The 15,453-nt window shown below is 41.6% G+C and overlaps 1 protein-coding gene across 1 annotated transcript; it reads right to left on the bottom strand.

The window, feature by feature from the left end:
- Positions 1-1,327: 1,327 nt before the first annotated feature.
- LOC135493960 (uncharacterized) lies at positions 1,328-11,141 on the bottom strand. Its single transcript, XM_064781655.1, has 6 exons — positions 10,941-11,141; positions 10,187-10,227; positions 6,917-7,119; positions 5,920-6,215; positions 5,592-5,652; positions 1,328-5,299 (listed from the first exon to the last, which is right to left on the bottom strand). Exons 3-6 carry the CDS (start codon positions 7,074-7,076, stop codon positions 3,276-3,278), a joined length of 2,541 nt encoding a protein of 846 aa, XP_064637725.1. The 5' UTR covers positions 7,077-7,119; positions 10,187-10,227; positions 10,941-11,141; the 3' UTR covers positions 1,328-3,275.
- Positions 11,142-15,453: the final 4,312 nt, after the last annotated feature.

The following is a 15,453-nucleotide window of genomic DNA, read 5'->3' on the forward strand; positions in this document are numbered from 1 at the left end:
CTTTTGGTTCGTCCTCGGATGAGATGCACACCTCATCTCAACCAACCTTCAATGTTTGTCCTCAGATCAGATGCAGACCTCATCTCAACCTACCTTTAATGTTTGTCCTCGGATCAGATGCACACCTCATCTCAACCTACCTTCAATGTTTGTCCTCAGATCAGATGCACATCTCAACCAGTCTTACCAGCTTGTCCTCGGATCAGATGCACATCTCATCTCAACCAACCTTCAATGTTTGTCCTCGGATCAGATGCACATCTCATCTCAACCTACCTTTAATGTTTGTCCTCAGATCAGATGCACACCTCATCTCAACCTACCTTCAATGTTTGTCCTCGGATCAGATGCAGACCTCATCTCAACCTACCTTCAATGTTTGTCCTCAGATCAGATGCACATCTCAACCAATCTTACCAGCTTGTCCTCGGATCAGATGCACACCTCATCTCAACCTACCTTTAATGTTAGTCCTCAGATCAGATGCAGACCTCATCTCAACCTACCTTCAATGTTTGTCCTCAGATCAGATGCACCTCTCATCTCAACCTACCTTCAATGTTTGTCCTCAGATCAGATGCACATCTCAACCAATCTTCCAGTTTGTCCTCAGATCAGATGCACATCTCATCTCAACCTACCTTCAATGTTTGTCCTCAGATCAGATGCACACCTCATCTCAACCTACCTTTAATGTTTGTCCTCAGATCAGATGCAGACCTCATCTCAACCTTCCTTCAATGTTTGTCCTCAGATCAGATGCACATCTCATCTCAACCTACCTTCAATGTTTGTCCTCAGATCAGATGCACATCTCATCTCAACCTACCTTCAATGTTTGTCCTCCGATCAGATGCACATCTCAACCAATCTTCCAGTTTGTCCTCAGATCAGATGCACATCTCATCTCAACCTACCTTCAATGTTTGTCCTCAGATCAGATGCTCATCTCAACCAATCTTACCAGCTTGTCCTCACATCAGATGCACACCTCATCTCAACCTACCTTCAATGTTTGTCCTCAGATCAGATACTCATCTCAACCAATCTTACCAGCTTGTCCTCCGATCAGATGCACATCTCATCTCAACCTACCTTCAATGTTTGTCCTCCGATCAGATGCACATCTCAACCAATCTTCCAGTTTGTCCTCAGATCAGATTCTCAATCCACCTTCCCACTTCCTATTGACCCTCAATGCATTGACATTGCTCAGCTTCCAGACAAAGCACATTGGAGGGGGGCTACGGAGGCAATACCTCTAGAAGTTCAGTATGATGTTTAGCCAATCGGGCCAAGAACACGAAAAACACAAGAAACACAGAAGTATTGGTAAAGGTTTATTTCATAATGTGCGGTGCAATGTGTACAATCTCACAAAAAGATGATATGTTCTGTATAACAGGAAATCACTGTTCTAAAAGTGTTTCAATCTCCGACAGGCGATCATAAACAATGACACAAACCTGAATATAAACAAGATTATACTAAGTTCCTAAACTAAGGGCCTTCAGTTATTGGTCTAAGCAAATTTTATGATATAACTGACCTGGACTAGAGATACAGTGGAACCTCCCTTAGCAGACATCTCACTAATAAAGACACACTCTCTACCAACGACACTAGTTTCGGTCTATAATTGGTTGTGGCCATTCAATTTGACCACACTAATCAGGACACCTCTCTATTACGGACAGTACTTGTCAGTCTCAACATTGTCCTCTATAGAGAGGTTTCACTGTAGTTACTAATTGTACACAATCTCTAAATACAATTGTAAATACACCAAAACAATTATTCAAAATCAGCTCCAGTACAAGTCAGTCGCTGCAAATCTGGCACCGTTTTTAAGTAAATTTTGGTAGACAGCTCAACTGTACCAAAACTCGATGATGTAAAAGGCCCTGAAGATTTGTATACTAACAATCTAAACTATTTTACTGCCAGGTCTGGAATTTGCCTACATTCAGGCTGTGGCTGTCCACACCTAGCTCCCAAAGAGCTGTTGACTCGATATCTATGGATTGTAGTAGATCTTGTGTTCAGCAAACAAGTGATGACTGGTTCTCTAACACAAACATTTTTGGCAGTGAGAGAGAGATCGTACTCATAGACTAAGTAGGCAGCCATCCGTGAACCTAAACTCTGCCTTTTCATCACCATTCATAATCTCAGATGCTCCTTTTGAGTTTATTGCACATAAAGAACATAAATATTGTAAACATATATACACAATGCACAAAACGGCACCACTAGAAGTAAAAATTGCAACCAACTGGCACTTTCCCCTGAGGTATCCCAGTCAAATATTCAGTCAATAAATAATGAGACAATTCTTCCAAGAGAGCCAAAGTCAATAAAGGTCACCATCCGACAGCGTCTATGTTTTTGCACAAATTCTGCCGAGTCATTTGGAAAAATTCTAATTGCAAAAATGATTTTTTTACTAGATTACAAAAAACCCGACATAACATTGTAGATTATTATTGCAGACAAACATGAATACATATATTATTAAACATAACTTAGTTAATAAATTAGGTTAACATCAACACAATACACAGTACACAACAGAACAACAGAAGGATTACACTAAAAGAGCAGGGAATATAACAATAGGAATATTGGAAAATAAGTTACAGAATTCATATTAAAAAGGTTGTCAAACAAAAAAAATCATTGACCTTCCTTTGAAGAACCTAAGAGGTGCACCCAGGGGTACAGAAGAGCTTGCCTACGGTGCGATGGTGTGATCAGGATTAGAATATAGCCCTGCAATATGGGAACCCCACTGTATGGTCGACATCCACGAGTAACAGCAAGGTCAAAGAAGACCTTGCCATTCAAATCAGGGAAGCACAGCTGGAGGGACAGCGTCACTGCCATGCTGGATGACCTCGGATAGAAAAACATAGTTTAATAAGAGAGGCATACATTCAGGCTTGCCTTCTTGAAGAACAAGAAAAGATATGTAATCGTAAAAGCTGTATGCTGAACCAGGCAAGAAGCTAAAATATGAGATTCAAAACTTTTTTGCAGGTTCAACTCAATGATTGAACTAATCTACTGACTTCATGAACCACACTTGAATTACATTACTTCAGGGTTGATGGAGTTTGGATATATAGAAAATGCTCCAAAATAACTAACTTGTAGAAATCAATCATGTCAATATCATTTCCTGGGACTATTTCTTTGTTCCTGGCACTGGCCGTCAGTGCTAATCGTAAAGTTTACTTGAACCTGTGAGACACAGTGTGTTCTAGACACATGTGTCAGGAGGACGGGCAAGCTTTCTCCGCAACGACGCACCAATTAGCGTGATCATAATACGTGTCCACAACATTCAAACCAGGTACATACTTGGTGATCAAGCCGTTTAACTCGCCATCTTTGAACACATGGTAGTAGCGATGATAGGTTGGAGATTTAGGTCCAGGCTCCGTTGATTCGCTATCCGTTTCAATCCGCTGATCGAGAAGACTTTCCGTACTCGTTGCGTCAACCGACGTCATCATGGACAACTCCGGTACGCAGCCATTTGCCACAAACCGTCTCTGCGTACTCACTACAGGAAGAGAACGACGTGATTGGTCGACATGAGGCATGTTATCCAAATGGCGGCGTAACGCCTGTAACTCAAAACTGTGGCGTTTCAATTTCCGTCGTTGTTCGATGGTATGTAGTTTCTTGTGTTTGAGTTTGGGAAGCATGTCACAGTGCTCATCAGGGCTCAACTGCTCCTTTTCTGACTGTTCTGTACTGCCCTTCTCCTCAACAGGGTCCATCAATGGCGGCGGGTAAGAAAAACCATTCAGAGGTCGTTCCGGTTTCTCCTCGCTATTTGTCCTCGATAAAGATTCAGATTTCAAGAAGTGTGAACTATTTATGGAACAGAGATCAATCATGGAAGAATCGATTGACGATTCGTCGGCGGAGTACCCGTCACGTTCCCGTAATTCTCCTCCTGGACCGGGAATGCTCAACTGGTCCTTTTTCACACCTTCATTATAAGTAGGGTCCGAGAAAATACGTCCTCTGAAAGACTTCAAACTTTCTCTACGCAAGTCAACAGCAGATTGCTGATCCATTGATGACCGCCGTGTGAGTGAATCAGGCTCTGTCACCTTTTCAAAGATCCCACTCCTGATATGGGAGCATTCGATGTTGCCAGAAGCAGGAATCCCATTTGTTTTATTATCGTTCGTTGCGACTGTTGCAGGTACAGACTTTGAAAGGGTCAGCTTTCTGTGTTTGTTTTTTGTTTCATCTTTCCCATCTCCATCTTCCTTACTTTTCTTCTTGCTCTGGTGGGATGACTGTTTCTCCGTTGTCATGGTTACTGCAGCAAACACCTCATCGCTAGCCTCATCATCACTCATGGATGAGTTCTGCTCATCTGATGCAAAATCGGCAGAACTTGTATGGCCTTTTTCGGTATTCCTGCGACTATGCAAAAACGATAAGGCACTTTCTGTCGACTCTTGACGTAGGAGAGGCCGACTGCTCTGCGGAAATTCCCGCACCTGAAAAGACTGACCACGGGCCGCATCAGGCATGAGCGTGGGAGAATCTATCGGGGGCCACGGCTTATCAAAAATATGCGACTCATTCTTAGCGATATGATCAATTAACTCTTTATACAAATGATCCTTAACATCTTTTTTTTCATCTTGATTTTCCTCACCTTTCTGACCTTTCTCATGCCGCGAGCCTTTCTTGGAAGATTTTGAAGGACTGAGTAAATTGATGAAATTTGCCTTTAATCGATCTGGCAGTGACATCTTTCTTTCTTGCTCACAACTAGATTCTTGAGTATTATCACTAGGGAGGCGGGTTGGAGTGCTATCGGAGCTCGGGGTACCAGAAACATGGCCAGAACCACGAACCATCGTCATAATACTACGTTTTTTCTTCTTTTTCTCAGCATGCTCAAAATTCAGATTCGCTTCAGTTGCGATCGCCTGGATATCGGACGGGGAAGGATTCGACGGCGAACGCAGTTGAATATTCGGTGGGATGGAGCGTAACTTTTTTGACTTATATCCCGAACCACCAAGCTGAAGCACGTCTGTTTGAAGACCTGAACATTTCGAGCACCACGTCTGCTCCACTGCCTCGTCAGCACCCGACATAGCGACCAGACTCACGATATCCTGACAGATTTTCTCCTTCTCTTTCATAACCTCCACGCTGTCACAGTGTTTGGGGAACCCGAGGATGGTATTGTCGAATTCGTCCTCGCTCAACGAACTTGTGCTGTGGTTGCAGGAATCTTTCTTATCCAGCAGGAGTTTTCCTAAAAGAAGACTTAAAGATATATGGAGGTCGAAAAGAACTTTTCCAACAAAAAGTTGTCAAACCTTTTCAACAATAAGCCTAATTTAGACTTATAGTTTCCACCTAGTTGACATAGAAATGTCACATTGCTGGAGTGAGTGAGCATAGTTTCCACTGCAGAGGGAAACTGTTTTGAAAGCAGGAACCCACAGGCCCTGGTTAAACAATGATGTGAGTTAAGGTACATGTCGGCCAAGACTAGGAAAGCGGGAAATCGCGACGGTTCCTGCTTGATTGTAATCAATAATTACCTCGTCTTCTCATGTGCTTCGTCTGCATGTTCCAAGGTACCAACACATCTTGAGCATCAAACTGAAAGGTGTAGAAACATTTCAAATAACTCCTGACACAGACATCTATCTACTCATCTGCCATGTATTTGTGGTTAAAAAGAGATTGGGAAATCAAAAACGAAAAAAAAAAATTTTTGAAAAAAATTTATCATTTTTCGCCAAACTGCTGGAGTGAGCAGCTTGGCACCCCTTGGGACAGCTCAGCAGTTTTCTTCTCCCCTTGATTCAGCCTGGTGCCCCAACAAGCTACTAATATACAGAGGAACCTCCCAGACACAGCACTGACCTTTCTCCTCGTCTGCTCCATTGCCCAGACGTACACCATGATCCGCCCGCCGGGCTGAATAATACGCGCCAACTCTCGCAGTGCCGCCACACGCCTCTCCACCGTCGCAAAATGGTGAATGACACCGATGGATATGACGGCATCAAATACGTTGTTCCGGTACGGCAGCTGCAAGTTGTCACATGACATCACCTCGTGGCGGTCGTTGCGAGCAGCTTCGACCAGTTTCTGACATCGATCAGAGCCGAATTTGAAAATGGATTTGTTGACGTCAAAGTATCTGCCATTGCCACATCCTGGAACATATAAAGTCAAATCTGGAGATCTTTCGTTCAAACTTTCTGATAACACTGAGAACACCACATTTTGTCCCAAATCTGCAAGAATATATGTTATTCAGAGGTCCATCTTGGAACTGGCTCCTTCCCACTAAATATGTCCCTAGTGACTAATAAGATAATCTCTTTATGCAGTGTTGTTTTGATTAGTGTTGTTGACATGGTCATGTACACAGATCTCATTACGCACAGAATAATCAAATGGGCTCTTGCATCTCATGAATAAAACAACATGAATAAGTTCTCAGAAGAACCTCATCAGAGGAGAGAAAGATTGCAGTATATTTGCCACTAAGGTGGGTTAATTGCCTGGTCCCCTGGCCCCGGTTAAGATTGAGCCTGAGCTTTGACAACTCTCTATGATAGCTCACTTGAATCTGGAAGGGGATGTGTAAAGCAGACAGTAACCTTTTTCCTGGGCGATTGAAAAAGGCGAAAGTACGGCCAGCTATTTTATAGATTATATTTGATACTGTTCTATTCATAGAATATTGTTGACAACAATATGATCAACAACAGCTGTTGTCCTTGAACAAAATCTACTGACTCTCACAGAACCCCTTCTAGGAAGAACCATGTGCCCCAAACTACAGAATCTAGGATAAGTGCTGGCCAGATGAGCCGTTCAGCTCGGGTGCCAGCGGCCACGTTTAACTCACCGACGTCTGCGACCAACGATCCCGCCGGTAGATTTTCCAGAAACTCTGCCACCTTCGGCCAAGCCTTGTGCCTGGTGTGGCTGAAGTAGGGCGCAATACTGTCGTAAACTTTGTAGACATATTTCTGTTCAAGTGCGAGGGACGTGGCGTGTCGGTCCATCCTCCAATGGACGCGGGGACTCACAGATCGTCATGTGTCAAACCTGAAAATACATTATGATGTCAACTTAAGTAAACTTGAAAGTAGGGCTCAATACTGTCATCAAGGAACCTTCACCCAATACCTGGGTCCAATTTTCCCTGAAACTTCTTATTTCGTATCTGAAATGCCAGCAAAAATAAAAATAACGAAGGCAACTCACTTCAATTTGTGAATACATGACATCACATACTTCAAAGTGTGCCATCTTCTATAATCAAGCTTCTTATATCCAGGGGAAGACTTCAACTCAAATTGAATCAGGCATTTATTGTAACGGTATAGACTGATCTATATGCTTTTCCATCCAAGTTAACATGAATTGAAGCGATATCATTCTGTCACGATGATGAGCAAAATTTCTGGGGAAAAAATCATGTTGTATCAAAATTACCATAATTGCCATCAAAATTGAAAAGACATTATTGTAACGAGCAGTGTCTGCCAGTATAGAACAGTTTGATCATCCCGAAGTAATTGGCAAGGGGTGGGACATACATGTACATAATACACAACAAGAGAAAGACCGGATGAGATCCTATCGATTCCAAATTTTTCTCCAGTAAACAAAAATGCATTAATACTCATGTGGACTAGTCCGAATTCAACGTGGACCATCTATCGAGCTAGTTCTATCAAGTCTTGTCCAGATGAATCTGGGCTAATTCTGTCCCCACATTAAGCAAATGACAGCCATCATGACTGTTTGTGTTCAGTCTGTTAAATCAAGAGAATCAATTTGTTCAGGAACCAATCACCTTCTCAGGTGTCACACTCTTTGTCACACCGTTAATTTGCACTCACGTCCTGTCACCCACAACATCCAATAGCTAATCACATCCCACCTTATGCCAACACGCAATGTCAGAGCAGTGTTTATAAAGGAAAGCTTTTATTTGTCTTGAAATCTTTCTATTATCTTAGTTGATTTATCAATGTCATTTTCTCTGATACGAGCCTATCTTAATGACAGATCACCAATCATATTTTTCTTGCTATAATAACGGATTACCAAAATATCTTTCTTGTTATAATGACAGATTACCAGCATACAAAGCGCTGCAAGAACTTGAACTTTAACTTTTAACACCCTCTACTTTACCTTCCCAGACTAAAGTAATACAAAGTTGACTGCCATAAACTGGGGAGTTCCTGTCAGTTATCCTTCCCTGCAATTGTAACCTTATCCAGACATACCATAGCAAAATGTCAAGGGTCCATCAGAATGGATAGGTCACCCAATTATAGCACAGGGATAGATTTTCAATGCACACATTTTAAAAACATTAGGCTGAAACTTTCTTGCTTATGCTAGCTATATCCTGTTTCGGGGGGGGGGGGGGCAACTCCAACCTCTAAGTGCAGAGCGAACGCTGAGGAAGAAGAAGAAGCTGTGATGATGAAAGTTCATCAAACGCAGAAGAAGTTGCAGTCCTCAGACCGACATAAACTTCAATGAGCCGGGACAGGGGATCTGTCCAACCACTCCGATAAAGGCACTATTCATGATTAGACAATTTTCAACGAACCCTGTCGCAATCAACTGATAGTCCCAAATCCTGCTGAAAATATGGCACTAAGATGTCTGGGTAGATATATCATGATCTCCTGCCTATCCTGGTGTGGGAAAAAGCCCACGACACCTCCTCAATATCACTCAGGATGGGCAAGAGCGGAGAGAGTGGTAGTCAATCATAATATTGATCAGATTGCGAGCTACGCTCATGACTAATGGTCTCTTAATGCGAAGCAGACTTGAAAAGATTTCCACATTTCATCCCAATCCTCTTCCCGTCAATAAGAACATGATCTGAATGGGAAATTGGTAAGAATTTGCTGACACTAGGAAAGAAGCACCAATATTTCATTTAATCAACGTAGAACATTACACCAATGGCTCATGAATCATAGCTGCATGATAATTGCACGTGGAGTTTCTCGTGAGTCTACGAGTGCCCTTGGCAAGGACATGAAGGACAGTTGACCATGCAGCACCCACATTTTTCTATGCCATTGCCAACCAATTACAAGTGATGTCCTATATCAAGGTTGGACTGAATACTTGGAAACATAGATATGGTAAATAAATCCCAACAAGGATGCGTTTGATAATTAAGTTAATCCAGGCAAGCCCCTCGATTTCAGAGAATAATTTCCGATAAGTTACCATAATGGCTAGATCCAAGTGTATCACATAAGAAAACCAATGGGGACTATAAACCCTCTTCCCAATAATTCAAAATAATTAGTCCACGCATATCCGCATGTAACCAATTATGCAAATTACGCTCACTGAAGTACTCCACCATCTTCCTGCATATCATGGTACCCTGTGATATACTGTGAGTGAAATAAATCATTTTGTGCGTGCATCCGCAACTTATATGTATCAAAAGGATGTGGCGTTTCATCAGGTTGGGAATCTTGGCTTTCCAACGACGACATGACACATAACTCCACAAACATTTCTCATAAATATACCAATCTTCAGCCACATGTACCTGAGAATGATACATTCTTTTCTAGGTTGTTGGATCTTATTAGCGGTATTGGTTATTGCGCAACACACTTTTTGACACTTCCGCAGCAGAACAAGTCTAATTGGTTGTTGTTGCTCAAAGATCAATCTCGGGCTCAGCCTCCTCAAGATCTAGGTCACCCAAGTGGTGATGACCTACTCTACTTATTGTTTCTGAACTGCCCAGATTAAGCAGAAAAATATATCAATTAATCAACAATGTCTTATAGAGCGCCAAACTCCAGGTAAACCTGCTCAAGGCGCTACCTCCCCACCAAGAAATGCTTCCTCGAACAGCCAGGATTTTAGGAGTCGAGCAAGCAAAAGCTAAAACCCCAAATAAGACCTAAAATTCAAGGAGCTCAATATGTGTCTACATGGTCTAATACAAAATGTGTTGAAAAGCGAATGGTGATGTCACCTCATGATGGCTTTGTGTAATGTCACCTCATGATGGCTTTGTGTACTGACGGTAAACTATTTATATGTTGACATTATTAACCTAGCTTCCAGTTAATGCTATGATGTCAGACAATTAGGGGAAATGGATTACCTGTTTCATGACGTTATTGACGACTGTGGTCACAGGAACTCCTGCAATGAAAACAATAAGTGCTCTATTATATTACCTTATTCAATTCACCAATGACGTCTAACTTTGGTTGCGCAACTTATGTTCACGATGATCAAGTCAAACTAAATATTACAGTCACAGAAACTCGCGCAAATAAAACAATTTCTGCACAGTGAATAATGGAACTTCTGGCAGAAATCAATATGTCATCAATTTCACCAATAATGTCTAATCTTGGTTGTGTAACTTGCATTCACAGTGACCGCCGAGGCCACAAATCATGCTCACCAACTGCAGCAATTCATAAATCACTCGTTCACAAGACGCTTGGAATCAGCAAGGAGGCCAATCAAGTCTTCCAACAATTCCAGAACACAACCATCTGAATTCAATTCAGTCTGCGATAATTCTCAACCTCCTCAACTTGGTACAGAAAACAATCTATAGAAACCACTTTAATGACTGTTACCTTTGTTAATACAAGTGCGCATCAACCCTAGGCCATAGCAAGTATGAGTGTTTAGACATCCTGTAAACAACTTTTCACAGCCTGATATGTTTGCCAAAACACCCATTGTTGATTTCGCTCCTGTGTATTTCTGCAAATTGGTCTACTTTCTATTGATAAAACCATTAAGTTGAATTTATGCCCCTGAAGTTTGCGATTGTATTTCTCTTACGTAAATACTAGGCTCACACAAATAAAGAGGTTAGTATTCAGGAGACAACTTACCACAGTTTGAATGTTTGAATCAGAAGCTAGTATCCAAAGCACAAAGAAATACACCGATAGCCAAAATTTAAAAAACAATCAAAGAACAGAGTCGTGTCTGAACCAAGTATCCAGTCGATCACCACCTCCTCGATCCACTTGGTAAGGACAACACCGTGGAATGACTGAAACTGAGCCGCTGCTTTTGTCGTTATCACACCATGAACGCAACGTAACAAGTGACTCATGGGAAATACAAGCAATGAGTTCTTCTCAGTTGTGAGTTGGCATGACAACGGCAGAAACACACTTGTGTGCAGAAGGTAACTTAAAGGGGAACTGACAAAAGTATGATTACCGAAACTTACAATAAAGCTTGCTCAGAGTGAAGTGCTAACCCAATTTCTATCACAATATTCCCTTGCATGAAGATGTTATTAGCCAACGAAACCCTACGTTGATGATGTCACACCTAGCATGCCCAAGTCATGCAAGTGCGAGTTATCATCGATCACAGTGCAACAGCATTGGCCTTCTCTTATCTTGTTTTTAGGTTGGCAGACTTCACATCATCGCTTGTCTTGTTGTATCAAGACATTATTTTCGATGTTTTTTGACTGATCAATTAGTGGTATGGCCTCTGGAGGGTCACATAACCCTGGATTGATGGGTCCTGGACAGGGTTAGCAGAGATAGACATTGATCAATCGGGCTTAGTTTGTGGACACAGCACATTGACAATGCATCAAGATGACCTCTGAACTCGAGAGTTCATTCGTGTCCAGTTTTGGGATGAAAATCGGAATCGCTTGATAATTCAGTCCGATTTTGAACTTTTTCATTTTAAGAGCAATTTGATGATGGGAATTAATACAGGAGAGTGGAAGGTGACCAGGGGCAGCCGACAGCTTGGCATTGATGCCCCTGATCACTCCGTTGGTCCTTACAAAGTACATGACAATTCCAGCCATTGTCAATATTTTTCCATCTGACAAAGGAGCGTCCATAATAAAGGGATGGTCGAGGAAATTATCATTATGGTATTTGTCGACTATATTGCAAACAGTATTAATGGGGAAAGATGAGGAGTGGAAAAACAGTATGATGGGGCCGCTGCCTCAATTAAGTCGGTGCGTTTGTACTGTGCACCAAAAAAAGAGGAAACATTTCATCTTTTTCACAATACGTTGATATCAAGATATCATTTGATATATTTTTTACTCATAGATGATGGAAATTGGGACTGATAATATCATATTAGCCGCAATGATATTGTTATGTATCATTGTGCTTGGCGGTGGCAAGAGGAGAGGCCAAGTGCCCGATGAACAGGGCCGGGGAAATTCGGCACGACCCAATTGAATTGATGTATTGAACGTATAATTAATTCAAAACTGCAAAGTTTATGATTGGAACACAACTGGATTGGTATCTAAAAGTAATCCTCCTATCCCCCCTTCCCATCATTCATGACCTGACATGTAACTGATCACACTAACCAGCAGATCCAAATAATACTGGCCCCTTGGTATGTAATCAATATTACCAGGACACTTCAAATGTCACCTAGATAATGATCTCAGGTTGGCAAGGAGAGTTTTACATAATAGGCCTTATAGTGTGGTAATTGGTGTCAGCACACTCTCACGTCTTGTGACGTGTGTGTCCCATAAAAATGTGTGTAAGCAGAAAGGTAAACACCCATCTGAGGAACAGTCTTCAGAATTTTTGAAAATAAGAATGGTTCACCAGTTCGGATATAAATTTGGCAACAAATCTATAACGGATTCCATCTATGGATCAATGATCAAAGGATCAAAATGTCTGTCCTAACGTCTTGGGACATCCTGTAAAGTCTCTCTGACATGATCCGGTTTGTGACACATGGCACAGGAAAGAGAGCCGAGAATATGACGGTAAAAGATACTCAGGAAAAAAGAAGATAATCGATAAAGATACAATGCCACACAAATCTCTGAGGCTAAATATAAATTGCGAAACGACAGGCGACAGAAGAAACAAGGAAGCTTATCCTATGTATGGAGCGTGACTTAGCCACACAGACTTAATATTACATACAAAATTTCAAACAAATGGCGAAAAATTGCTGAGCAGATGAGAAGCTTGCATAGACTCTACCTCAGGTTGAAGACGTAGTCACTCGGCCAATATAACTAATAGGCGCCTTACTGTAGTGGCACGTAAAAACACTCATCCCGCCCTGTAGGGGGAATACTCCCTGGAGAATAAGACAGGTCTCCAAGTGCAGAGTGAATGCAGATGAAGAAGAAGGAGCTAAGCAGATGTGCACTCAAATTAAAGAAATAGTAAGAACCATTTTTCTGCGAAGCTCACAATATTACCTTCTTGTTGGATGAGATAAAGAGGAGAAGCCACAGTTAATGCTGTCTTGAAATGAATACGTACTTTCATATAAAATGCCTTGGACCAAATGCTGCACTCAAAGAAAGGAAATAGAAACTGTCAGTTCTCAACAAAGCTGCCAACACTTCCTTTCTTATGGACGAGACACCTATGACAAGGTACACAATGAGATACATAATCCCCCCCCCCCCACCAGCAATATCATAACAAGATGACATTTACTAATCACCTGCGCAATCATTGCCTCTATCATAGGGAAGGCTTCCTGATTAGCTGGCAATACATTGTGAACAGATAATGTCTACATGAGATAGGAAAGGTGAGGACAAAAATCACTTCCTTTTTTGTCAGTCCCTGGTTTACACAGAAACAATGGAGATAACTTGTTGGTTGAATGGACAACTTGTGTCTGAGATGTGTTGGTGGTTTTTCATTCGAATGAAATGGCTTCCAGCAGGACTTAGACTTCTCCAAACATTGGAATCGAATATCATTGAACTGCACTTAACAATGCACTAGAAATAGATGTAACCATGAAGTGCCTGAAATTCACAAATCATGTCCAAAACTGCCTCGCGACACTGGCGTTGATCAGTATTAGAGACCAGAATAAATGTGATACTATCAGTGGTGACACCTGGTGGCAAGCAGAGTCATTATCCTCATGCCCAGTTAAATCCATTCATTTCTCTGAAAACCCTCTTGAGGTGCATATGGTGTTATTTTCATAAGCTGAAAAACCTTAATTCCTTGTAGTGCACTGCTAAATATTGCCTTGGCCTGTAAACTTTATGTAGTGCAGCCTGCTGGCCAGGATGCGAAACGTCTTTATCATTGGTCTGCCCTAATGCAATCCTGACTTTGACGGTATCACTCTGAACATAATGATTACTACTTACCAAATTAGGGACAATGTACCAGGCAGTCAGGGACAAACTGGCAGACAGTAATAACTGACTCTACATATCATAAGTAATTATTACGAAATCTTTTGATATGCCATCATAAGAAATATGAAAGCTTTAGCATTAGATTCATAAGATATTATATTTATGATTCTTAGTACTGGGTAATATCTTCTTTTTACGAAATGGTTTGTTTTTCTACAGTTCAAGCAGATGCTTCTTCCAGGGTTTGAAAAAGCCAGGGTATTTCTCCTTTTGATGGAAAAGGGCAGAGGGCAATTTAGGCCAAAAACTGAAAAAGGCATACTTGCGTGTCCGATTTGGAAAATTGACCAAAAGTGGACAAAATTTGACTACTTTCAGAATCAGAAACTGGGGGTGGCGGGATGCCGCACCCTTCAAAATATTCCTAGACTGAGCACTAAGATATTCATATTATGAACATTGGGAGAGATGGATTTAGCATTGATCTGAATGAAGTGGTTTAGAAGGGTTTAGTTGACACAAGAAGGATGATTTTACAAAGTTTCGTATTGACTCCTCATGAGAAAAACTTTCGTCTGGATTCCTACTCCACCACGGAAACATCCAACCTATGTCCTTACAAAGCACTTGAGATCTCCCGAGAAAAAAAACACACACTGCATTTGAAATCAGAAGGTGATCTCTAGCAAATTATCCCGAAGCATGATGAATGCACAACTGACATGAAATCGATGAATACTATCATCAGATGTTTGCCCATCAGTGCAATGGTCAGATCTGGATCTCAATCTGGATTGATGAATAGTAGTACTGGTATGGTCTATCAAGCTATTGACGATACGAATCTATTTCATGTTTTGCATCAGTGGGTATCAATTTCGAGGCACTGAACTTCTGAGGTCAGCGACAGCAAGGTGAGGGTAGATGCTGAAGAAGCGAAGGCTCGATGGATAACCTACCGCAGAGAAAGCATGGCGTCGGGCATTACTCGTAGCTCACATCAAACCACTGGCACTAATCCCATTTTGATGTTTGAGACCTGAACATGATGACAATTCTTACCTAGCCAAGCCATGCATGTGGGTGGACCGAGCAGAGGCAGTCAAACGCATTGGCAGGGAGATCGGGTAGCATGAGTACCCATTATTACCCAAAGAGGCTGTATAATCTGGCTCACAAATGTGTAACTATAGTCATGACAGTCACCAAAAGGACTGTCTATTTTCATGTTTTATTCTCAGATGTCCCAGAAACAAACC

Source organism: Lineus longissimus, chromosome 9 (genome assembly GCF_910592395.1).
Source record: "Lineus longissimus chromosome 9, tnLinLong1.2, whole genome shotgun sequence".
Classification (NCBI taxonomy): domain Eukaryota; kingdom Metazoa; phylum Nemertea; class Pilidiophora; order Heteronemertea; family Lineidae; genus Lineus; species Lineus longissimus.